This window comes from Pseudophryne corroboree, chromosome 2, assembly GCF_028390025.1.
Source record: "Pseudophryne corroboree isolate aPseCor3 chromosome 2, aPseCor3.hap2, whole genome shotgun sequence".
Classification (NCBI taxonomy): Eukaryota; Metazoa; Chordata; class Amphibia; order Anura; family Myobatrachidae; genus Pseudophryne; species Pseudophryne corroboree.
The window spans coordinates 539,922,490-539,949,723 of NC_086445.1; the positions used below are offsets into that span (position 1 = coordinate 539,922,490).

The window sequence follows — 27,234 nt, forward strand, 5'->3', positions numbered from 1 at the left end:
ATCTCTGCAGCTCCAGAGAGTTTTCTTCAGTTTATTTTAAATCTGTTATTTTCGGTATGCTGTTTGGCCAACCGCATACCTTCATCGTGGGAGTTAGGGGGGAGATGGTCACCGGCCTTGCGAGGGGTCAGCCGCTTCCCCGCTATAGGACCACCGTCCTGAGAGGTTGGTTGTTCAGTGGCGCACTGCGCCTTAGCTGTCGCAATCGCAGCACCCCACACACCCCTAACACTAGCCTGAAGGGGACTACAGTGGTGAGTACACACTGGGAGCCCCGCTAGGGGGGTCCCCCGGTTCAAGGTGCGGCTGACACGCAGGGGAGGCATACGGGACCCTCCTGGGGGGAACTCGATATAGCCCCCTGTGTAAACTGGTTAGCGGTGACTTAAACTAGCACTTGTGTGATGTTTTTAAGCACTTTAGGAGGGGTTCACTACGGCTGGCCGGCGGTCGGGCTCCCGGCGACCAGCATCCCGAAGCCGGGAGCCCGACCGCCGGCTTACCGACAGCGTGGCGAGCGCAAATGAGCCCCTTGCGGGCTCGGTGGCGCGCTACGCGCGCCACACTGTTTTATTCTCCCTCTATGGGGGTCGTGGACCCCCACGAGGGAAAATAAGTGTCGGTATGCCGGCTGTCGGGCTCCCGGCGCCGGTATACTGAGCGTCGGGAGCCCGACCGCCGGCATACAGAAGACCAGCCCTTTAGGAGACATTGCCCATATAAAAAAAACCTCTATAGCTTCGGCGCCATTGGGGAGGGGAGAGCTACCTCAGAGCGGGACCAGCTGCATTTTGGCACCTTCCTCTGCTTACTGCAGCAACAGCAGACTCACACAGCTCCTCCTGACACTCAAGACGCGCTGGAAAACTGGTACAGGGTGTAGCAAAAGGGGAGAGCCGCTATTGTACACTGTCTGTGATATAATAGGCTGACAGCCTCACTGGGGCTGTGTAGCTGGGGTGTGCTGGTCTCCTCTCTTTATATCTCCCTCTCACATACAGTAAGGGCAGGCTTGCTAAGTGTTACTGTCTGTGTGTGTCATTTTGATTTACTGTGAACAATACAGCCAATCTTCACAACTCAGTGAGGGGGCTGGGGGAGAGGGCCAAGAGCCTTCCTGGCTAGGGGCCCTTAAAAATATGTCTGATATGTCATCACAACTCTCTGCTAATGCTCACAAAACTCAGCTACTACAACAAGCTGTTGCACAGCCCCCCCCCCCCCCCCCCCCCCCCCCCTCTAACTCAATACCACAAAAGCATGGTTTACCTGCTCTACTCTCTGATTCAGATGAAGAGATACAGGAGGGGGTGGTATTCAGTATACCGGTTGTTGGGATCTCGACACACAGTACACCGGCGCCAGAATCCCGACAACCGGCATACAGACCCCTTTTCTCCCTGTTGGGGGTCCACGACCCCCCTGGAGGGAGAATAGATAGCGTGTCACGCTCAACGAGCCCGCAAGGGGCTTATTTGCGCTCGCCCAGCTGTCGGCAAGCCGGCGGTTGGGATCCCAGCGCCGGTATGCTGGCCGCCGGGGACCCGGCTGCCGACAACTCATACCACACCCACAGGAGGATGGGGATCCCGTTAATGGGTATTCCACTTCTGCTCAGGGTATTGAACCCCTCATTCTGACTATACGGGACGTGTTAAAACTCCCTCTAGAGGACGCTGTCACAGCAGTCGGTTTTCTTTACACAAAACTCTTGGCAACCAGGGAAATGGCGGGAAGGTGTACACTAGTTCGTATGTCCAGGGAATTGCCAGTGCGTCCACCGCCTCTGCTGCTGGATCCTGCATCCTGGCCACATATCTTTGCAGCTGATGGTTGTTCCGAGAAGCCATTAGGTCTATCTGCGGTAGACCCCACTGTCTTACCACTGCATGGAAGACCTGTAGGTGTAGACACCACTTCCCTGGATGCATATCCTGACGACTGAGGAAGTCTGCTTCCCAATTTTCCACTCCTGGAATAACTGCCGACAGGGTTATGTTGAGTTTTCTGTCCAACACACAATCCTTGTGGACTCTTTTTTTTATTTTATTTTTAAAGCCATGCGGCTTTTTGTTCCTCCCTGATGGTTTATGTATGCTATTGACGTCACATTGTCCGACTGCACTCACATGCTGAGCCCATACTAAGTCTTCCACCAGAAGAAGCGCATTGTAAATGGCTCTTAACTGCAGTACATTTATTGGAAGACTGCTCTCCTGTAGTGACCATCTTCCTTGAAACTGATGGTTGTCCAATACTGCTACCCATCCTCTGAGACTGGCATCTGTTGTCAAAATTTTCCAGTCCCAGATTCCAAACCTCTTTGCCGCTGCTAGGTTCTTGTGGATCGACCACCAAATTAACGAGGTCCTGGCCTGAGGCATCAAACGAATCCTTCTGGTGAGTCTTCGGCCCAGGCGTCCTGAAACATTATCAACCGTGCGCCCACCTCTGGAGACATAAAGTGAGCTGGGAGAATGTCATGCCGCAGTCTTGTCAGTAGGCTTAGAGTCCTGTTTTCTGGCTGTGGACTGGGAATGGCCTCTGCCTCTGTTTCCACGAGCTTGACCGTCAAAACCTCTTCCTCTAGCTTGAAATGATTGAGACCTAAAGGAGTTGAACACCGGACCAGAGGAATTTCTTCTTACCGTGCTGTAATTCTAGGATATGTGGTAGGCAGAAAAGTAGACTTTTCCGCCGTGGCCTGTGAAATCCATTTGTCTAATTCTGGACCAAATAAAGCCTCCCCTACAAAGGGGATCGCCTCCACTGCCTTCTTGGAATCTGAGTCCACTTGCCATTCTCTGAGCCACAGAATTCTTCTGGCTAATATAGCCGAAGCCGAGATGCATGACGCTATCCTGCTAGCATCCTTTGTAGCTTGGCAAATGTATGTGGCCGACTCCCGGATATGCTCCGCTAGTCTAACTACCTTATCCTGGTTATCTTCCGCCACTGCCTGAAATATTTGACCAGCCCATTCTACAATAGCCTAATTAACCCAAGCACTGATAATCGTAGGTCTTTGTGATGCTCCTGCAGCCAAAAAGATAGATTTTAGTGCCGTATCCAACTTACGATCTGACACATCCTTTAGTGTAGTCACATTTGGTATAGGTAAGATTGTCTTTCTCTTTTGACAGTCTAGCCAGGGAGTTGTCCACAATCGGAGGAACCTGCCATATGGACAGGACTGCCTTGGGCAGTGGGTAATTAGCCGTGAACTTTTTAGGAATCTGGAAGAGTCTATCAGAATGCTTCCATGCGTCTCCCATTTGATCCTGTAGAGTCTGAGGAATCCGAAAGATAGCTGCTTGCGGTTTCTGAGACTCGGATCAAAGACCTCAGGTTCCTTAACTACTACTTCCTTGAAGTTAAGGCCCTTTTTTACCGCTTCAGCAAGGGATTCTATTCCCTTGACCTCAGTATCCTCCTCCTGGGGGCTGACATCCATTATGTCCTCTACTTTCCATTATCTCCTCTACTGACTCCCCCTCATCCTACAGGAGACCCTCCTCCTGTTCCGACTTTTCTTTCAGGAGACGTAGGGGGTCTCTTTACAGCTTTACGCACATTCTTTTCTACCTGTGCGGGCGGCATAATTCTAATTAGGAATTTTTCCAGAGTTTTGGAAAATCCTGCGGACCATTCTAAATGTTGCTTGCGGGATTCCACCATTTCCTTAGAAGTATCTGCCATGGCAATTTCCCATGACCCGTACGGACCACTGCATCCAGGTTGAGCGTCCATTCCCAAACGTGTCGCACATCCCTCAGCTGGCAACATTTAGTGCTCCTTCTTTTTTTTTTTTTTTTCTCTCCACATTTTGAACATACATAAGTCTTTGTGGTCTTGGTTGGTGCTTTAGATGCCATGTTAAAAACACACACACGCGCACACACACCAATCAGCAGTACTTTCACCCTATTAGAATAGAAGGAGAAAGACCGTAGGGATGTAGAAAGCAATAAAAATTAGGAGTCGCACAGCTGTAATTAAATTAAATAAAAAATTAACCAGCCTGACGTTTACAACTCCCACACCACCACCAACTGTTAAAACAGCTCGAGTTGACTGGGTTGAGAAATTCTGTTGCTCCTCCTCCACAGGACCTGTCGGCAGTGTCCTTTTGGAAGAAAAATTGTGAAACAGGAAAGAGCGTGGGTGGTTTTGATAGCACCAAACTGTCTTTGCAGAAGTTGGTACTGGGACCTGAAGGGACTCCTGGTGGAAGATCCTTGGAAACTGCTGCAGAGGGAAGACCTGTTGTCACAAGGCCAATTCCTTCACCCAGATCTGAACAGTCTACATTTGACGGTGTGGTTCTTCAGACCAGGATACTAAGAGACAGAGGTATCCCGAAATCTGCTATTCCTACCATATTAGCTGCAAGGAAACACAGACACAACAAAGTAACCCCCTGGCGCTGCTTAGATAATTCAATTAGTGTATATATAACATATTTTTAGAATGATCTTAAAAAGAAAAATCCGCCTGCAGCTCACTATAAAAAAGAAACCTTCTCTGCCCCTCAAATATATCAAAAAAGAAAAGATAAAAATACAGACAGCGCTAGCAGATTTCTTATTAAAATATTTTTATTTTTATAAAATATAAAGAATCTCCTTTTCTTACCCCAAATAAAGATAATATCTAAAAAACATGGCAATGTTATGTAAAATAACAATAATAGCACACACAACTATATGCTCTATTGTGTGGAGTAACTTCTTTCCACAAACACCCACAGCAGTCAGCTGGATACAATTAGCTCACACTTTTATGCTCCAATGTTACAAAAGTGTCCAAGTCTCCGTTCAGATACTTAGTTGTTCTTTTGCCTCAATAGCCAGAAAAGATGATAATTTATCAGACTTCTATAACAGAGCAATTGTTGCAAAGTCTCTTGTTAGAGTATAGACAAATATTCACGTCCATATTTTTGAACACACTGATCCTTGTTTCCAGACAAGTTAAATTGAAAGGCAAAGTCTCAGTAGTTATTCTCTCCCCTTGAGATGATCTGACTGAAGAAGCCGCTGACATCCATAGGCGGAGAAACGCGTCTCATTTGATCCTACTTACCCGCTAATCAGCACGCCACGAGTCTGCTTCACCACGCTGGGACATAACGCTAAAGATCTCCTGATAAGGCTTCTATGAAAGGTATTTGAGCACCAGAGCCAGGAGTGTAAAGCGACGGAACCCATGAGGGACTCTGGTAATATTTACATAGAACATGGCCATGTTTAAATTAAACTGCTGAGACTCATGAATGATTGTGCTATCGTGAGAAAAGCACTATATACAGGTTGAGTCTCCCTTATCCAAAATGCTTGGGACCAGGGGTATTTTGGAAATAGGATTTTTCCGTATTTTGGAATAATTGCATACCATAATGAGATATCATGGTGATGGGACCTAAATCTAAGCACAGAATACATTTATGTTACATATACACCTTATACACACAGCCTGAAGGTCATTTAATACAATATTTTTAATAACTTTGTGTATTAAACAAAGTTTGTGTACATTGAGCCATCAAAAAACAAAGGTTTCACTATCTCACTCAAAGTCCGTATTTCGGAATATTCCGTATTTCGGAATATTTAGATATGGGATACTCAACCTGTATCTGCATATCAATATCCGCTAAATGACAACTAAATGATTGCTGCTGTGCATTAAAAATATCATTACTCTCAAGGGGAGAGAATAACTACTGAGACTTTGCCTTTCAATTTAACTTGTCTGGAAACAAGGATCAGTGTGTTCAAAAATATGGACATGTGAATATTTGTCTATACTCTAACAAGAGACTTTGCAACAATAGCTCTGTTATAGAAGTCTGTTAAATTATCATCTTTTCTGGCTTTTGAGCCGAAAGAACAACGAAGTATCTGAACGGAGACTTGGACACTTTTTTAACATTGGAGCATAAAAGTGTGAGCTAATTGTATCCAGCTGACTGCTGTGGGTGTTTGTGGAAAGAAGTTACTCCACACAATAGAGCATATAGTTGTGTGTGCTATTATTGTTATTTTACATAACATTGCCATGTTTTTTAGATATGAATATCTTTATTTGGGGTAAGAAAAGGAGATTCTTTATATTTTATAAAAATAGAAATATTTTAATAAGAAATCAGCTAGCGCTGTCTGTATTTTTTTCTTTAGCTGCAAGGAAGCCTGTCACTGTAGCACATTACTATAGAATATGGAAGAAGTACTTGTACTGGGGTCAGCCTAGGGGTTTGAACCCCAGAGAATTCCGTCTTATTAAGCTGTTGAGGTTTCTCCAAACTGGTTTGCATGGAGGTTTGAGATTGGGATCCTTGAAGTTACATGTCTTGGCCCTCTCGATCCTTTGCCAACGACGTCTGGCGCCTTGCCGAGGTCCAGACATTTTTATAGGGTGTGTTGAGAATACAACCACCTCTTTCGTCCTCCCACGGCCTCGTGGGATCTAAATTTGGTGTTAACATTTTTGAGATTGGCCGTTTTTGAGCCTTTGGAAAGGGCGGATCTAAAATATGAGCTGGAAAACAGTTCTGCTACTTGCTTTAGCATCAGCAATATGGGTCTCAGAGTTAGGAGCCCTGTCATGTACAAGTCCTTTCCTAGTTTTTCATGAAGACAGAGCGGAGCTCCATACAAAAGCAGAGTTTTTACCAAAGGTGGTTTCGGGTTTGCACATAAACCAGCCGATTGTGGTCTCCTCCTTCCACGGCTTGTTAGAGGGGGACCTGTCCTTGGATGTGGTCAGAGCTTTACGGGTGTAGGTACAGGCGTGATACGTTTGCATCTAGAGATGCAAATTTTGGTCGTATGGTTCTTCAGACTTCGGAAAGCACTCCCACCCATGGGAGTATCTTTAAGACGTCCCCAGTGTCCCCTAGTGGATGATAGAGAAAAGGGGATTTTGGAACATACCGATAAATCCATTTCTCTGAATCCACTCAGGGACACTAGGCGCCCACCTCAGTGCTGTCAGCCTGCGTGTTCTTATATCATTAGTTCAAACAGATTGGTTACTATGTTAATTTCTCTTTCATCCACTAGGGGACACTGGAGTTCCATCTTAGACATTAGGGGTGTGAAGTCTGTGAACCGGAGGTGTGGCACAATCTTAAAAATTTGCATTGTCTGCACAGCCGGCTTCTCCCCCTTCACGCCCCTCATGCCTCAGTTTTGAAAATTGTGCTAGAGGTGAAGCACGTAGGAGCAGGTAGCTCCTGATTAGATTCAGATTTTCTTCAAAGACAGGCTGCGTCAACCTATGAAAAGGGGGACAAAGTTTGTATATATATATGTGAGACAATGATCCCTACTGAAGGGATCTGCATCTCTCCTCAGGAGATCATCTCTGTTTTTACATCAAAACGTGAGTACTGGTTGTAACAAGGGCCAGTAATATAAAGGCAGTATTGCTGTACACTTAGGTACAGTCCGTTTAGTCAGATCCCTAATGGCTTAATACATCACATATGAAGCAGAAAGCGCCAGCTATACTGGCGGCTTAGATAGCGATGCTGACAGAGACATATGCAGGGGAGAGTCGGGACGCGCTGCTGAAGCATAGAGCTTGTACAGCGCGCCCGGGTCCCGCGGAAGCTGGAGACACGGCGGGTCGCGCGGTTGAGGTAGACTGTCACAGCGCGCACGGCTCTCGCAGGAGATAGCAGCGCGTCCGCCGTGTCTCTAAGTGAGACACTTATACAGCACGCCCGGGTCCCATGTGAGTTAAGACGCGGGGGCAGACAAACGGCTCGATTATAGTGCACAGAGCCGGAGGAAAGACACTGTTTATTAGAAAAGACAGGAGGTACAAACGCTCAGTGTAGGGTATAGACATTCTTATGAAGTGCATTAAATTTTTTTATGGTGGCCATTTTAAAATAACTACATAGGCGCCAAAACTGAGGGGCAGGGACAGCCCTCCCCCTCTTAGACCTTATGAGGGAAGTTCAGTTCGGCTCCCCCTGCTGGTAAAATGATGACAAAATATTTGAGGATCTCCTGAAGGAATAACTATTATTATTTATATTTTCAAGGGACTTCTATTCAAAGATCCTGAGGAAAATTCTGGGAGTACGTGGACAACCCTATCATCGTAGCTGATTGACAGCTGGGCTTGTGAGGGCTGCTAACCGGCTAGTGTTTGATATTTTAATTATTATTTAATTAATTAATTTATTTCTTTTTTTCATTCACCTCTTCATCAGAAGAGTTATTACAACCGGTTCCAAACACTTCACTCCCGTCATATACTACAAACTTTCTTTTCCTGAATAAAGGGTGAAAGTTGTGTTTAAATTGTCAACAAAAGGGCTAACCATGTCTAAGGCAGCAACCAAGACATCAAAGGCCTATTACGTGTGTACGAAATGTAACAATTGGCAGTTCAGGGGTGTGCGACTCCTGCGTAGACAGGGGCGCACAGCCGGGGAACAGTGCTCCATCCAGATCCTGGGAGGATATTCTTACAGACAGAATATCCAAAGAAATGACAGAATCACGCAAACAACAATCAGAGTGGGCTGCGGGTTCTCAAAGACGATGAAAGAGTTTCTCATAAGATTAACGCCACCCGCACAACCAGACACGAATGTGCGCAAGGCAGTTAAAAGACCCCTTCCTGTTGTTCAGGTAACGGAGGACGAGGATGGTCTCCTTATGGATAGGAGGGTTAATTGAACCTAACCTGGACGCTGAATTTACAGAGGAGTATTCAGCGATATCAGGTATTGATTCTTTAATTGATGCAGTTAAGGATATACTGGATTTTAAAGGTGAGGAGGTTAAAGAGCCTGAGGAATTCGACTTATTCGAATCCCGGAAACCACATTCAGCAGTGTTTCCCATTCCTAAGTCCCTCCAGAATCAAATGGAGGAGACATGGAAAACAACCTGATAAACGATTCCAATTCCCAAAACGGTTTCAGGTAACGTATCCTTTACCTAAGGGTGTAATGGATAAATAGCAGAATCCACCGGTAGTGGATGCTTCCCTAGGTAGGTTATCAAAAAAGACAATTTTGCCGATACCTAATGTAACAACTTTGATAACAAAGCCATGGGAGCATGGGCCAGTCGTACTATACAAGCTATTGAAGAGGAAAATAGCTTGGAAGAGATTACGCATCTGGCAGAACACATTTGAGAATCGGCTTCATATTTATGTCAGGCATCTAAAGATGCTAGTAGGATTGCATCGCGCATTTCTGCATCGGCCATATCGGCAAGGAGAATTTTATGGCTTAGAGAATGGCAGGGAGATTCTGACACTAAAAAGGCGGTGGAAGCTATTCCCTTTGCTGGTGACACGCTTTTCGGTCCAGAATTGGACAAGTGGATTTCCCAAGCTACAGCTGGGAAGTCCACATTCCTGCCTACTCCTTATACAAGAACCACTCCACAGGTTAAAAGAGGTTATTCGGGACCAACGTTTAATTCCTTCAGATCTCAGTCCTTTCGAGGCCGAGGAAGAGGTTTTGGTGGACAAGCACGTGGGGGCAGAGGTAGAGGCCGCTCACAGGCAGCAACTAGAAAGCAGGTTAAACCTGCTGAAAAAAACGTTGCATGACGGTCTCCCAGCTCACCTGCGGTCTCCCCTGGTGGGCGCACGACTGGATGGGTTTCAGGACACATGGACCAACACCTCTCCAGAGAGCTGGATAAACAACATAATCTCCCAGGGGTACAAGTTGGATTTTCAATAGAGACCTCACAGTCAATTTTTTACAACAGGTTTACCTCAGAAGGCAAAGGCGTTACTTACAGCAATTCAAAAATTGCTACAGTTTGAGGTAATTGTTCCAGTCCCTACCCCTCAGAGAGGAACGGGATTTTATTCCAGTCTTTTTGTCGTGCCAAACCCAGACGGAACAGTCGGACCAATTCTAAATTTAAAAGTTTTAAACCAATTTCTAAGAATTTACAAATTCAAGATGGAATCAATACAGTCGGTCATTGCAGGTTTAGAACACAAGGAGTTCATGGTATCCATGGACATAAGGGATGCGTACCTGCATATCCCAATGTGGTCTCCCCACCAAGCTTACCTACGGTTTGCATTGGTAAAGGATCATTATCAATTCAGAGCTCTACCGTTCGGTCTATCTTCAGCCCCGAGGATCTTCACACAGATCATGGCGGTTATGGTGGCAGAATTAAGAGTAAGGGGAGTCACTATAATACCTTATCTAGACGACCTCCTAATCAAAGCCTCTTCTCAGGAGAAGCTGGTAAAGGATGCTCTCACATCTCACAAATTTCTAATTCAACACGGATGGATAGTGAACTTCAAGAAATCCAGCCTCATTCCAACACAACGGATTCAGTTCCTAGGTCTTATATTGGACACGGTGAGATTAAGAAGTTTTCTGCCAGAATCCAAGATTCAGGTCATACGGAAGTTGGTGACTCAAGTACTAGGGACACCGACTGTGTCTCTACATCTCTGTGTACAACTTCTAGGAAAAATGGTAGCGTCGTTCAAAGCTATCCAGTACGGAAGACTTCATTCCCGACCCTTTCAGATGAATCTCATTGCTCAAGGAGCAGGGTCGCATTGGCTACTTCATCGGAGAATCAGACTTCATCCACAAGTACGTGTCTCCCTGACATGGTGGAAGCAGATTATCTCAGTCGACAAGACATGCATCCGGCAGAGTGGTGTCTTCATCCACGGATTTTCAAGATAATAGTGAGGAGATGGGGTCTTCCGCAGATAGACCTTATGGCATCGAGGCAGAATCGCTAGCTGCCCAGATATGTATCCAGGACAAGGGATATTGCAGCAGAGGGAGTAGATGCGTTGTCGCTTCCTTGGGATTACGAAAGGGTGTACATCTTTTCCACCCTTCCCTCTCATACTGAAACGGTTGAAAAGAGAACGAGTGTGGGCGATTCTAATCACACCAGATTGGCCACACAGGAGTTGGTATTCGGACCTGCAGGGTTTACTGTCAGAAGACCCGTGGAGGTTACCTCAGAGAGAGGACCTACCATCTCAAGGACCGTTTCTTCACCCAGACCTGAACAGACTGCGTTTGACGGCGTGGCTGTTTAAACCCGGATCTTAAGAAACAGGGGAATACCAAGATTGGCTATTCCTACGATGATTGCGGCTAGAAAGCCGGTTACTGCGGGGCAATACTACAGAATTTGGAAGAAATATCTAGACTGGTGTCAGGAACGTGGATGGGATTCGAAAACCTTCCACTTATCCAGACTGTTATTGTTCCTTCAAGCAGGCCTGACATTAGGCCTGCGATTGGGATCTCTGAAGGTTCAGGTGTCTGCTCTTTCCATTCTTTTTCAACAACGGTTGGCATCCTTACCAGAGGTTCAAATTTTTTTTGCAAGGGCTGGTACGGATACAACCCCCTTTTCGTACCCCCACGGCACCTGTGGGACCTGAATTGGTGTTAGATTTTTTTTTTTTAAATCGCCTTTGTTTGAACCGTTACTACGTACAGACCTGAAATATCCTTCTTGGAAGGTAATGTTGTTACTAGCCTTAGCTTCGGCTAGACGGGTCTCGGAGTTGGGAGACTTATCATGTAAAAGTCCCTTTTTGATTTTTCTTGAAGATCGGGCGGAACTCCGTACAAGAGCTGAGTTCCTTCCTAAGGTTGTTTCGGGTTTTCATGTTAACCAACCAATTGTAGTCCCATCTTTCCAGAGTCCAACAGATGGGTATGTGTCATTGGATGTGGTACGAGCTTTAAGGGTGTACGTACAAGTTACATCGTCCTTTCGAAAGTCAGATCATTTGTTCGTACTTTAGGATGGTCCAAAGAAAGGTTGGCCGGCTTCTAAGAAGTCCCTGTCTCGATGGATTAGACTTGTTATGAGACGAGCGTATATTTCCAGTGGTAAACAGGTTCCAATGCGGACAAGTGCGCATACCACTAGATCAGTGGGTGACTCCGGGGCGGCTTCCAGAGGGGTTTCCACAACTCAACTTTGCAGAGCGGCGACGTGGTCCTCAGCCCACACGTTCGCGAAATTTTATAAGTTCGATACCTTTGCGTCCGAAGATTCTAACTTCGGACGTTTGGTTTTGCAGGCAACAGACAGCACTCCCTCCCTGGGGGATAACTTTGGGACGTCCCCTAATGTCTAAGATGGAACTCCAGTGTCCCCTAGTAGATGAAAGAGAAAAGAGGATTTTGGTACTTACCGATAAATCCATTTCTCTGAATCCTCTAGGGGACACTGGACGCCCGCCTCTGTGCTGTCAATCCTGCTGTGTTCATAGTTCTTGTTCATACAGTTTGTACAAACAGCGTTGGTTTTTCGTTTAAAGAGGCTCTTGGATACTGTTTGGCATGTTGCACGGTTCAGTTCCTCGCCATAGGCTCTCGTACGTGTCCTCGTCTCAGTCCAATTTTCAAAACTGAGGCATGAGGGGCATGAAGGGGGAGGAGCCGGCTGTGCAGACAATGCAAATTTTTAAGATTGTGCCACACCTCCGGTTCACAGACTTCACACCCCTAATGTCTAAGATGGAACTCCAGTGTCCCCTAGAGGATTCAGAGAAATGGATTTATCGGTAAGTACCAAAATCCTCTTATTTCTTTGTTGCGGTTTTACATTGTGGTACGGTTGGTTCCTTCCTGTATGGCTTGGGACTTTCATGTTTCCTCTTCTCTCTGTCAATTTTTAAAACTGGAGGGATGGGGGGGCGTGAAGGGGGAGGAGCCAGCTCCCAAGCTGTCTAGATCTCCAGTGTCCCCGAGAGGATTCAGAGAAATGGAGTTATCGGTAAGTACCGTAATCCTCTTTTAAATAAACGACTGTAGCTTCTTAACACCACTCCAAGCAACAGATTTGAACACTAAACCTCCTGTACCATAATAGCTTTCATTTTACTCTTCCTGTATATATACACATATTGCTCAGTATGCTATGCAAGGGACTTTAACACCCGACCACAGAAATGAGACATTTGGAGTAAACTGAGGAGTTTGTAGGGGTGAGTGAGAAGTTTGAATTTGATTCTGAAGTGGACAGGGAAGCAATGGAGTAACTGGCAAAGGTAGATCAAAAATTATGTTATTTACATAGGCCTTTTCTCCCAGTAGGAGTCAAAGTGCTTTTATATTTGCATTTAAAGTACAATAAGCTTAACTGGAAAGAGAACTAAGCAATGAGGTGGGCAGCAGAGTAAGGCTGGGTACACACTTGCCGATATCAGTGACATTGTGCAAGATCCCCCGCAATCCATATCGTTCATACACACTGAACGATATCGTTTGCGTCTAGTCAGTGACGGCATGCACCCACATCCGGGAGCACGCCATCTCGTACAATCTTAAGATTTCAAGTTGAAAACGAAAGATATTGTACCTCGTTAACGGCCCTCGGGAGCGCGTATCGTTAACGATGTAGGGTATACACACTTGACGGTGTATACAATATATTGTCCGAGCCGCCGGTTCGGATGATATATCTGGTGCACATCGGCAAGTGTGTACCCAGCCTTAAACAGACTGAAGATGGGTAACGCAGAAGTTTGGGAGGCCAAAGAAATGTAGAATACAGTAATCTAGGAGAGAGATGAATGTGAAGAAGCATTTTTGTAGCTTCTGGATTAGTAATGGCCTGATCTTGACAATCTTGTGGAAGTGGAAAAAGCTGTATTAGGAGACAAATGAGAGACCTCTAGAGCAGGCATTCCCAACCACGGTCCTCAAGGCACACCAACAGTGCAGGTTTTAGTGATATCCAGGCTGCAGCACAGATGGTTAAATCAAAATAACTGAGCTACTAATTAAGTCACCTGTGCTGAAGCCTGGATATCACTAAAACCTGCACTGTTGGTGTGCCTTGAGGACCGTGGTTGGGAAAGCCTGCTCTAGAGCCATACAATTTTATTATGTTAATATCCACACGCAGACCTTTTTAGTACCCCTCTAAATATGCTTATTGAAAATACTCAATCACCATGTAACACCATCATGTAAATAAATGTCTGTCTACTGTGCAGCGACAACCCGTAGCCATTGGAGTTTGGTCATAATTCAGAACTGTACGCAAACCCGATTGTTTGTTCTGGATATGCGCAGGATTTGTGTCTGCGATGGTCGCAGTACCCCCTTATCAAGCTGCAGGCGTTGGGGAAAGGGCAGCGACCAACAGGGTTACAAATAAAAAAATGGCTGTGCCGGCAGAGTTTTCTGGTCATGCAGGGGGCAGTAGCTTTGAGAGTTACTCAGATGACTGATGATCATGTAGATGGGGAATTTCACCATGTTAGACTTCCACTTAAGATCATTGGAGATTGTTGAGCCCAGGAATCGGAAGGTTTCCACCACCGTTACTACATTGTCTGCAATTGTGAGTGGGGGGAGTGTTGCCTAAAGTCGACAATCTTTTCAACCATTTTTAGTGTGTTTTAGCTCTGGATTGTTTTGCCTTGCACCAGGTGTCCAGCCGCATAACCTTCCTCCTGTAAGCAGACTCCTCACAATCTGAGTCTAATGAGCGTGGTATCATCCGCAAATTTGAGGAGTTTCACCGATTTGTCTTCAGAAATGCAGTCATTGGTGTACAGTGAGAATAGGAAGGGGGAAAGGACACTCATGCTAGTCGTCCTAACGCCAGAGGTGAAATCCCCATCTTGACCCGTTGCTCCCTATTCGTTAAAAAAAAATCACCATCAAGGAACATATAGTTTCTGGTACCCCTGAGCTGTGCAGTTTAGAACGTAGAATGGCAGGAATAATAGTATTGAATGCAGAGCTGAAGTCCACAAAAAACCCTAACGTAGACACTTGACAAATCCAGATGTTGCAGACCTAGATTCACTGCATCCTCTGCTGATTTGGTTCGCCCTGTAGGAGAACTGCAGAGGGTAGAGGACGGTACCTGCTTTGGTCTTAAGATGATTCAGTATCAGACGTTCCAGCGTCTTCATCACCACCGAAGTTAGTGCAACCAGCCTGTAATTATTCTGGTTGCCGTGAGAGGAAGATTTTTTCAGTACTGGAATAATGAGCGAGCGCTGAAGACAAGCTGGGACCTCACAATTTCCAAGCGACAGGTTGAAAATGGCTGTGAAGACCGGAGCCAACTGTTCGGCACATGTTTTTAGGGTGGATGGAGACACACCATCTGGGCCAGGTGCCTTCCTGGGCTTCAACCTTCTAATCGGCTTCCTCAACTGACTCCACCTGAAGAGTGGGCAGGGTTTCCTGGGAGCGAGGGGTTATGTCCGCTGTAGCCACCAGCACTGCATCAGGATTAGTCTGAGTGTTGCTAGCATCGTGGGACTTTTCAAATCTGCCGTAAAAGCCATTCAGTTGCTCTGCCAGCTGTTGGCTAGAGCCGGAGCAGGTAGTGGAACTCTTGAAGTTGGTGGCAGCCTTCAGGCCCTTCCACACCGTTCGAGGGTCATTGTTTGAGAATTTGGTCACTAGCTTGTCGGTGTAGCGTTTCTTTGCCGCCCTGATCTCCCTAGTTAGGGTATTCCTGGTTTGTCTATACCTGATTTTATCCCCCCACTCCTATGCGCCTCCTCCTTGGCGAGGCGTAGCTGTTTAAGATTAGTGGTAAACCAAGGCTTGTTGTTAGTATAGATACGGACAGTTTTTGCCGGCGCACACAAGTCCTCACAAAAATTAACATGAAGTAACCGTATCGACAAGATTGTCAGTCGATAGCAGCGGAATCGAAAACACTCCAGTCAGTGCAGTCGAAGCATGACTGCAGTCTCAGTTCAGCCTCGTTGGACCACCTCCTCACTGACTTGGCCTCTGGCTTAGCGGATCTTACTCTCTGCTTGTAGGTGGGGAGCAAGTGGACCAGGCAGTGGTCAGAATGCTCCAGAGCCGCCTGGGGGACAAGTTGGTAGGCGTCCTTTATGGTTGTGTAGCAGTAGTCAAAGATGTTTTCTCTGCAAGTGGGGCATTTAACATGCTGGCGGTATTTGGGCAATTCCTTGCTCAGATTGGCCTTGTTGAAGTCTCCTAATACGATGGGCAGAGAGTCCGGGTGTTTACGCTCTGCATCATTCAAGCACAGTTGATGCAGCGCTGTCTTAACACAAACCTGTGGGGAGATATATACCCCTACCAGAATGAATGAAGCAAACTCATGAGGGGAGTAGAAGTGTTTGCAGTCGATAAACAAGGACTCCAAGTCAGGGCTGCAAGATTGATGCGGAACCACAGTGTCAGTGCACCAGCCAGTGTTAGTGTAAAAACAGATTCCCCCCCCCCCCCCCTTAGTTTTCACCAACTGCAGCTCCGACCGATCTGCCCTATGCATACTGAAGTCTGGCAGGGACAGAGATTCGTCAGGCACTCTCGCTCGCTCACTGAGCCAGGTCTCTGTAAAACATAGGGCAGCCGACCCAGCAATGCCTGTTTTGGCGCAGCCAAGAAGCTTCTGAAGTTCATCAATTTTGTTTGCAAGGGAGCATTCATTGGCCAGCACTACCGCTGAGAGAGCTGACCTGAACCTTCTCCATCTGACCAGGGCACTGGCGCGCCTACCTCTATGGCGCTTCCAGACTGGGCCTCCTGTAGCCGCCACGTGTGCTGCACCATCCAGCTCGTCTGGCAGCGCCTCACGCTTCCTGTGAGCCAGCCGTCGCCTCCATCTTCAGGCCCCCCCAAACGGTTGCCACCTGCCCAGCCAGCCGCTCCCTACCAGCTGGGTCGGCGGGGGCTGCAGTTACTGGGGGACCGCCAGCCTCTCCTCCGGAGCCGGCCACCGCATTGGGGGATGTCGCCTGCACAGAAGCTCCCATCGCTCTAATCTTCCGGCCGATGGCAGCTACACAGCCGACGCACTATCCACGGACGGCTGCACTTCCTGGTTCGTCGGGGGTCATGTAGTCTGGGCCGCTGCAGGCACCTCCAGGGTCAAAAGGGGACCACGTTTTCTGGGGGGGGGTTAGTACAGGTCGCATCAGCCTCATTTCCCCGCTCATCGCCGCATCACAAGGAGGGCTGCCTCCTGTAGTCCTGAGGCCAGTCGCAGCTCGGCGCCATCCATTACTCGTGCTCCGGCTGTGCCTGCACACACCGTCCATGGCACAGCAGCCATACCGACATAGGGCCGCACTGGCAGCAGCATCCAGCAGGCCTCCCTGACTGTCTTGAGGTGAGTCCCAGCCACTCGGAGGTACGAAGTCCCAGCAGCTCATCCCTGGAGTAGAATATGAGTGCTACAGAGACGGGAGTAAAAAAAAAAACACACAAAGGAGAGCAGTATCGTGGCAGCCATCCTCTGCAACATTTTGGATTGCATCTAACATAGAGGGGGTTCTGGGGAAAGCCCAGCAGAGACTGTACTTTCTACGTCCGCTTAAGAAGTTCAAACTTCCTCTTCTACTCTGCAATTATTCAATCCATCCTCTGCTCCTCGATAATAGTGTGGTTTGGCTCTGCTCAATCCACAACAAAAATATGCTACAGCGGGTTGTAAGATCTGCTGAAAAAATCATAGGTACAAATCTTCCGGCAGTTGAGGATATCTATCTGGCAAGGGTTACGAAGAGTGCAGGGAGGATTGACTACCATTCTCACCCTGCTCTTGATATGTTCCGACTGCTACTGTCTGGTAGACTGTACTGCTTGCAACTAACGCGAACGGTTAGACACAGGAACAGCTTCTTTCCTCAAGCAATCAAACTGTTCAACTCGACATTCGTTTAGCAACACTCTCATATTCAGATCTCTACTTGTGTGTTCTAGTTATACGTCACATGTTCTTCCTCTGTTTTTTGTTGTATATCATATACTGTATGGGAGTTGTAGCTATTGGAAACCAATTCCTTGTGTATTGTGTATTATGAACTGAAATACTTAGCAATAAACTGATTCTGATCCAATACTGCATCTTGGGGACGCAGCAGCAGATCACAGAATCCGTCAGGAGGCCTATATGTACAATCCTGGGGCATTAGCACATTTTTGTACAACTGTGTCCAAACACGCAGCTGCTGTATGAACTGCGACCATCTCTGAATCAATCCCATTGTTAATGAATAAGAGCATGCAAAACCGATTAAATATCGGAGGTATTTGAAAATATTGGTGTATTTTTATTTAAAGTTTTAATAAAATGCACTACTGTAATCTTCCAAAGCAAGTATCAAAAAGCAGTGCAACTTTTTTCATTTTCTTTTTCTTCTTCAGTCAAGCTATTTAACCAGAGCATATATACGTAATGTTACTTGTTCGTAACACAGACACTTTCACTGTTACTGTATTTTCACATTTGGTACAAGATATCATTTTTTAATATAGCCGCTCTATGTACAAATATGAAGCCTACTCGTCTGAGTTTAGTTGCATGTGCGTCACATCAGTTAGTAAACCCTGTTAATGCTGTTTAATAGTAGGGACACATAAATGAGTGTTTCTAGCCACTATGCAAGATATTTGGTCACTTCTATTTAGCAGTGCAGACTTCTTTCTGAAAATGTTAGTGTCTCTTAGTGCAATTTGCAGGATGTCCAACCAGTGGTCTCCAGAGGGTAATTATAGGTCCCATCCGCTATGTAGTCAGGTATGCAAACACTCGGCCTAATGCATTTTTCAAGCTTCAACTGTTGGCGGTTTCATCAGAATAAATTGGAATTGTAAGAGGTACTAATTGTAAGAGAGAAGGGCAGGGGCACCCAGAATTTGGGTTTCACCAGCATAGAGGTGGCATCGGCGGCTAAAAGAAAAATATAGTGGGAAGAGCAAGCTAGGTTTAAGTACCCCCCGGGAGGGTTAAGGTTTGGGCTTCGGGGGGCGGAGGGTTAGGTTTAGGCTAAAAGAAATTGTGGTCGGGTGGGGGGGGGGGGGGGGGGTATCCATATTTACCTTCCCCTGTTGGGATTCTACACATCAGGATGCTGCGGTCTGTATTCTGTCTGCCGGCATTTCAGTCCCAACCCATTTTAGGTGCTTCTAAACATTCCACAATTAATTATTAGTAGCTGCCTAAATTATTTTGATTTTATTTTTTTGTGTTTTAATGGAAAATTACCTATTGTGTAAAGGTGCTATTACGTCTAGTGTGCCACAGTCTTCTGAAGCAGTGAGCACATCAGTATTTTAATTTTTTTAAGACTCATTAGCTAATAGGCTTATTAGCTATAAAACAGTTTTGATCTGTCTAGCTTTTTATTTGTGCAGCTGTTAAATCTTACATGGGACTGCAATATGCAGCCATCTACCAAATCGCCAAAAACAAGGCATTTTAATGGACTGGTGCATATGTCTATTTGCACTGGTTAGTCTGTTGACACACACTACATTTATTACATAACACAGATGTGGCACATTGACAGAAGGTGAAATTGCAGTAAGTATTGGATACAATCTGCTAGTGTAGTGAGCAAACAATTAACACCATGAGTCTCTCTTGCACATAAATGAAGTTCTTTTGCTTTAACACCTCTGCTGCTGAGCCTATTTTGTTTAGGCTGGTCACATGCCACATCAATGTCTGTAATTTAGCAATACACACATTTATACTTTGTTCTGTTTTGTGGTTTGCTCGTAAGACTGACTTTTCTGAAACTAGCATTCGTTTGCTTATTTCACCACGTAGATAAGCTGGTCTACCAAATATGGCTTTTTCTTCAACATTGCATTAAAGTTTTTTTTGTTTTCATGCTTTAACATGAATCCACCGTTCAAAATGGCAAAAATTCCCCTTGTGTGATCAAGATAATTTATAAGGATCTTTTACAAACAAAGACACCCCTGAGTCTATAGGTGCCAGGATTAGGGAGATGTAGCACTTCTCATGCTGTATTCCCATTTATTGTCTTGTAAAAATGTATGTAGTGTTCTGATTGGAAGGGGTGGAGCTCAGGGCAGGCAACAGAAATCTTGGAGCATGGTACACGTGTTTGGGGCCCCCCTATTCATCCCTGGTCAGTTGGCCACTGGATCATCCCCCAGCCTCACCTCTGTGTCTCCAGCCTCATCACTCCCTTTGTCTCTCCAGCTATCTACTCTTCTCACTTGTGTTTCAGCCTCACCTCCTGCTTATGTCTCTTAATTTGGTCATATTACTAGACCAGCTTTCATCCAACTAGTTGGTTGAAATATAAAATCTGGTAGTATATGGAAGCAAATTGCTGATTGTGTGTTTCTGAGCCTCACCATCATCTTCTGTCTGTCCATCACATCTCCCTGTGTTTCCCTAGACACTTTATCTCCAGCCCTCCAAACTTCACAGCACAAAACATACTTTATTGTGACACCTGCCATCGGTCATCCAAGCTCCTTGCCTGTGCCCTGCTGAATACAGTGCAGCACAGGCAAGGGGACACAGGTACTGGGCTTCCAAGGCTCCTGAGTGTCTAGGACTCCTCAGAAACCTGGGGCCGGGTACGAGTGTACTCTCTAACCCCCTGTTGCCAGGCTTGGTGGATGTTGTCACTTTTTATGAAACAATGATGTCATCAAAACACACCCTGTCCCAGGTCCAAGGGATAGCATCTACTATAAGGTAATTGCCACCCCATATAAATCCCTACAGTAAAACCACTCATTCTTAGAAATGAAGGTGGGGTAGAAAATTGTCTCCTTTTAGTTATTGAAACATGACCTGTATGTAATTTTTAAAAACATAAGTGTTTTTATTGGAGAAGTTGTTTTAAAGTTTCTGGGTGATTTAGTTTATGCATAAGGATTTATTATTGTATCTTGTTTATTGATGTTGTACAACCATATGCTGTGTCGCAATTGTGTGACATATACATTTGCTCTTGTCAAAACATAAATGTCAAATACTAGTTATGTGTATTTTAGTAGGCTGGATTAACTTTTTGCCCTATTTTTTACTTTCTAGAACTTCCATACAATGATTACTTTGAATACTTTGGTCCTGACTTCAAACTCCACATCAGTCCTTCTAACATGACCAACCAGAACACAAATGAATACCTAGAGAAGATCAAGTGAGTAATGTTTGTGAAAGACTGAAGTATTTTGAGAGTAGACAGACATCAATGAAATGGTTTGTGGTTTTGTTTCAGGCAGCGGCTGTTTGAGAATTTGCGTATGCTCCCACATGCGCCTGGAGTCCAGATGCAGGACAACCCTGATCACTCTGTGCATGATGATAGTGGTGATGAAGATGAGGATGATCCAGACAAACGCATTTCCAGTAAGAAGCATAAAAGTGCCAATCTCTAAGACTCACTGGGGGGAATTCAAATGTTTGAAAAGTCGGTTGGGTTTCTGTTTTTCCCTGTCTATTAGATAGGAAAAAATAGACTCCCAACTGACTTTTCAAACATTTGAATCTCCCCTTATGCATGTAAAGACCACACTCACACCAAACTGTATTTTCCTTGCAGTTCGGTCTTCAGATAAGAGGATTGCTTGTGATGAGGAATTCTCGGACTCTGAGGATGAAGGTGAAGGGGGGCGCAGGAATGTTGCCAATTTCAAAAAAGCAAAACGTGCCAAAACAGAGGAAGAGAAAGATGGAGAAGAGAAGAAAGGTGAGGGAAATAATTTCTATCCTATCCTGCCAGATGGCTTAGTACAAAGTCAAACTAAAATAACACTGTTCATTGCCCAAGGTTTTTAATACTTGGATGGGAACACAATAATTTAGCTCACCATGGCACAATAAGCTTGGCAACCTGTTGCATTCAAGGGTATTGCACATACAGTATGACAGTACCTTCTACTTCATGGAATTATCCAATATTAAAGTGACCTGAAGTAATACATTGTGTACATAATGTGATTCCTAGGTTGAGAATTGTGCTAATTGTCTAGGTAGGGTGTTTATCACAGGAGGGTATATCTTAATGTTGACGGGCATATGGTTGTGACACATTGCCCACTATCTGCCATAGAGCTGTAGCAAAGTGAAGGATAGTATTATGTCCTATTTAAATCTGCCTACTTAACCGCTGCCTGCATTTTTAATGCCCCTCATACCACCCTACATGCACCGTCGATGACCATCTACCACTTCATATTCACCTTCATTCCTCCTTAGATACATAACTTCTGATGATCTCCGGGAATATTGGTGTATGTGATTAGGAGGACATGCCTTCCCATTAGCCGACAGGGTCCCTGATGACTGTAACGCACTGCCATCTCCGCTGCTATCTGGAGACTGATGGGGGGCAGGGTTTGACTTGGCAGGAAGAGGCACTCACAGTAGAGGAGGTGGCAAAAAAAAAAAAAAAAAGCCCAATCCTAATGAAAAAATAACTAGTTGCCCACTGTCTTTTTATGTTCTGATTGACCACTATAGCCTGACTGGACCTAGATAAAGAAACATCTAAAGTGTGGGGGGGGGGGGGGGGGATTTTAATATACCTACCGGTAAATCCTGTTCTCGTAGTCCATAAGGGATATTGGGGACAGAATTGGTACGATGGGGTATAGACAGGTCAAAAGGAGCGAGTGCACTTTAAAATTCTTCACTGGGTGTACTGGCTCCTCCCCTCTATGCCACCTCCTACAGCTCAGTTATAGGTAAAACAGTGTCCGAAGGAGAAGTACATACTTGAGAGAAGAAACTTAACAAAAACAGGTGTGGCGAGAATTAAACACCAGCACACCAAAACAAACTTAGCCAGCAAGGTCTGGCAACATTAACATAAACTTAGCCAGCAAAGTCTGGCAACATTAACAGCTGATCATGAACACCAAAATGGAGAACCTGCAGAAAGTCACCGCAAAGAGGCGGGCGCCCCAGTATCCTTTATGGATTACGAGAAAAGGATTTACCGGTAGGTATATTAAAATCCTATTTTCTCTAGCATCCATAAGGGATATTGGGGACAGAATTAGTACGATGGGGATGTCCCAAAGCTTACGGAACGGGCGGAGACAGCTGCAGCACCGCCTGCCCAAACTGGGTATCCTCTTTGGTTAGGGTATCAAATTTGTAGAACGAGCAATGGACTGCTTTGAAGCAGGGCAACCCTTTTTCTCTTACGTCCTAGAGGATGCTGGAGTCCACATTAGTACCATGGGGTATAGACGGATCCACTAGGAGCCACTGGCACTTTAAAGAGTTTGAGAGTGTGGTCTGGCTCCTCCCTCTATGCCCCTCCTACCAGACTCTGTTTAGAAAATGTGCCCGGAGGAGCCGGTCACAGCTAGGGGAGCTCTCCAGAGTTTCTCTAGTAAAAGGTTATTTTTTTAGAGTTTATTTTACAGGGAGGCTGCTGGCAACAGCCTCCCTGCTTCGTGGGACTTAGGGGGGGGGGGGGGGGGGGAGTAGTGACCTACCCTACGGGGTGAGAGCCACTTTCTCCACTGACAGGACACTGAGCTCCTGAGGGGATAGATCATTAGCAGCCCCAGGCGACCGCTCACCCCAGCAGCAGGCCACCACCCCCTAACAGAGCCAGAAGATGTTTGTGGCGAGTGAGTCACCGGCCCCCTAGCAAGCTATGAGCCGGTGTAAAGAGGGCGGCAACAGGGTAGGAAACTCGTTACTAACAGCGCTACGGGGCTCAGCAGTACGCGCTTACACCCTAAACTGGTCAGCAAGCCTGTCGGGGTCCCCGGATTGCTGGCAGCAGAAATCCTCAGGCCAGTATAATACAATGAAGAGCGGGAAGCAGCGCCATGTTCAGGGGGCGGAGCTTCTCAGAGCGGACCTAGCAGCGTTCAGCACCATTTTCCTGCCTGCAGTTCCTGTGTAACAGACGCTGACAGGGAAAGCTGTCCCTCCAAGCAACTCCAGCTATCCTGTGTGGTACCAGGGGGTTGTAGAAGGGGGGAGGGGGGGGCTGTGTAATGTCTGTGTAGTCTATTAAGGTACACGGGCAGCGCTGGTAGTTTCATTAGTTCTACCTTAAAAAGTGCTGTGTGCGGGTTAGCTCCAATCTCTGTCTCTCTGTGGCATACTTGGGGGGAAACTGTGCCTGACATTTCCCTGTGGGTTTTGCTATCTCACATAGCCATGTCTAGGGACTCTGTGTCATATGCTGCAGAAGATGTCTCCTCTCAGGAGGGATCCATTCCATGTACACAGGATTGTAATGCTTTGTCTCAGATCCCTACTTTTGAACCTGAGTGGTTAACTTCTATCAAAGGAATGATCTCTACTAGGGTAGCTAATACTGAGACTGAAACTCCGGTGTTGAAGAAGTCTATGGCAGTTTGGTCAGGCTCTGTCCCTATTCCTGCAAAATCCCCTAGCATGTTCCCACAGAAACATGCACTTGCCCAAATTATGCAAGATAACAGGGATACCGACTCTGATACTGCAGGAGGTAGTGGGGGGTGGGGGTGCAGCTCATGATTGAGGCCATTAGAGATGTGTTAAATATTAATGACACTACACCTGAGAAGGTTGAGGAGGCTTACTTCACTGATAATAAGGAAGCCCTGCTAACCTTTCTCGCGTCTAAAGAATTAAACGCCATATTTGAAAAATCCTGGGAAAACCCGGAGAAAAAAATTCCAGATTCCAAAAGAGTTCTGGTTGCTTTTCCCTTCCCTGAGGAAGATAGGAAAATTTTTTAAAACCCACCAATTGTTGACGCATCTGTCTCCAGACTCCAGACTGTCTAAAAAGGTGGTTTTACCTGTCCCTGGTTCTACCGCGTTGATGGAACCAGCTGATCGTAAGATTGACACTACGCTCAAATCCATATACACTGCTTCAGGAGTGGCCTTAAGGCCCACTATTGCCTGTGCATGGATTTCTAAAGCCATAGTAAAGTGGTCAGGCCCATTACTAGAGGATTTGGATACAATGGATAGAAGTGACATTGAATTTTTTTACGTAACGTACAGGATTCTGCTGGGTTCATGGCGGAATCCATGAAGGACCTGGGTACGCTGACTGCACAGATATCCTCCATGTCGGTATCCGCTCGCAGGGGACTCTGGCTACGTCAAAGGTCTGCAGACGTGGAATCCAGGAGAAGTGTGGAGAACCTTACCTACACAGATCAGGCTGTATTTGGGGATGCGTGGATTTCCATGGCAACCGCGGGTAAGTCACCTTTCCTTCCCTCTGCTGCTACTCCTACGAAGAAACCGTTTTCTTCTGCTGTGCCGCAGTCCTTTCGGACCGCTAAGACAAAAATGCCCAAGCCTTCTACCACTTTCTTTAGAGGTAGTTGGGCAACTCCCGGGACCAGAGACCTGCTTCTGGTTCCTCAAAATCCTCAGCATGACGGTGGAACTCAAAACCTGGAGGAGGGGCTGTTGGGTGCGAGACTCAGACATTTTAGCCACGTCTGGGTGTCATCAGGCCTGGATCCCAGGGGGTACAGACGAGTTTCAAGAACTCCCGCCTCACCGATTCTTCAAATCAGGCTTGCCAGCTTTGCTGACAGACAAGGCTATCCTACAGGAAGCCATGCTAAAATCTGAAAAAAACAGGTCATTGTCCCAGTTCCACCTCATATGCAAAACAAGGGTTATTATTCAAACCTTTTCGTGGTACCGAAACTGGATGGTTCGGTCAGACCAATTTTGAACTTGAAATCGTTGAACCCTTACCTGAGGGTGTTCAAATTCAAAATGGAGTCTCTCAGAGTAGTGATTTCAGGTCTGGAGGAGGGAGAGTTTCTGGTATCCCTGCGTACCTCCACATTCCGATTTGGCCGCCTCACTAGGCTTATGTCAGATTTGCACTGTTAGACAGTCCCTATCAATTCCAGGCACTACCATTCAGCCTCTCCACAGCACCGAGGGTGTTCACCAAGGTGATGGCAGAGATGATGGTTCTCCTCCGCAAACGGGGTGAACATAATCCCATATCTGTTAAAGGCATCGTCCACGGAGAGGTTGTTGCAGTCCATTGTTCTCACGACTCATCTGCTCAGGGAACACGGTTGGATCCTGAACCTTCCAAAATCACATTTGGAGCCGATAAGGAGATTGTCTTTTCTGGGAATGATCCTCGACATGGAAGTGCAGAGGGTGTTTCTTCCGGAGGAGAAAGCGTTGGTGATACAAACAATGGTCCGGGATGTCCTGAATCCAGGCCGGGTTTCGGTTCATCAGTGCGTTGCCTTCTGGGGAAGATGGTGGCCTCTTACGAGGCTCTACAGTTTGGAAGGTTTCATGCTTGGCCCTTCCAACTGGATCTCCTGGACAAGTGGTCGGGATCTCATTTGCACATGCACCAGAGAATACGTCTGTCTCCAAAGGCCAGGATTTCACTCCTCTGGTGGCTACAACTGCCTCACCTTCTGGAGGGCTGCAGGTTCGACATTCAGGACTGGATCCTTGTAACCAAGGATGCAAGTCGCTGGGGCGCAGTCACTTAGGGGAAAACCTTCCAAGGAAGGTGGTCAAGCCTGGAATCTAGCCTACCAATCAACATTCTGGAACTAAGAGCCGTCTACAATGGTCTTCTCAGAGCGGCCCATCTTCTGCGAGATCGAGCCATTCAAGTGCAGTCAGACAATGTAACGACAGTGGCTTACATAAACCAACAGGGCGTAACGAAGAGCAGAGCTGCAATGTGAGAGGTAACAAGAATCATCCTCTGGGCAGAAAATCACGCGTTGGCGCTGTCAGCAATCTTCATTCCGGGAGTAGACAACTGGGAAGCGGACTTTCTCAGCAGACACAATCTCCATCCAGGAGAGTGGGGACTCCATCCGGAGGTGTTCACCAGGGGTAACAGATCTTTGGGATGTACCTCAAATAGACATGATGGCCTCTCGTCTCAACAAGACCAGATCGAGGGACCCGCAAGCCGTGGCGGTGGACGCCCTAGTGACTGTGGGTGTTCCAGTCGGTGTACGTGTTTCCTCCACTTCCACTCATTCCAAGAGTTCTAAACCTCATAAGGAGAACAAGAGTTAAGGCGATCCTCATTGCTCCGGACTGGCCAAGAAGGGCTTGGTACGCGGATCTTCTGGATCTACTGCTAGAAGAGCCGAGGCCTCTTCCTTTTCGGGAGGACCTGCTGCAGCAGGGGCCGTTCGCTTATCAAGACTTACCGCGGCTACGTTTGATGGCATGGAGGTTGAACGCCAGATATTAGCTCGGAAGGGCATTCCGAACAAGGTTATTCCTACCCTGATGCAGGCTAGGAAAGGAGTAACGTCTAAACATTACCATCGTATTTGGAAAAAATATCTTTGTGCGAGTCCAAGAAGTTTCCTACGGTGGAGTTTCAGCTGGGACGGTTTCTCCTCTTCCCGCAAGCAGGTGTGGTTATGGGATCCATAAAGGTCCAGATTTCGGCCCTATCCATTTTCTTCCAGAAACAATTAGCTTCCCTCCCTGAGGTTCAGACTTTCTTGAAAGGG

The 27,234-nt window shown here is 46.4% G+C and overlaps 1 protein-coding gene across 1 annotated transcript in view; it reads left to right on the forward strand.

Moving 5' to 3' along the window:
* HDAC1 (histone deacetylase 1) overlaps nt 1-27,234 on the forward strand; it is a 148,800-nt gene that overhangs the window by 114,286 nt on the left and 7,280 nt on the right. Inside the window, exons 10-12 of the mRNA XM_063954269.1 lie at nt 20,820-20,928; nt 21,007-21,137; nt 21,331-21,477. Coding sequence (XP_063810339.1) covers nt 20,820-20,928; nt 21,007-21,137; nt 21,331-21,477 — 387 coding nt within the window. The remainder of the gene's footprint in view (nt 1-20,819; nt 20,929-21,006; nt 21,138-21,330; nt 21,478-27,234) is intronic.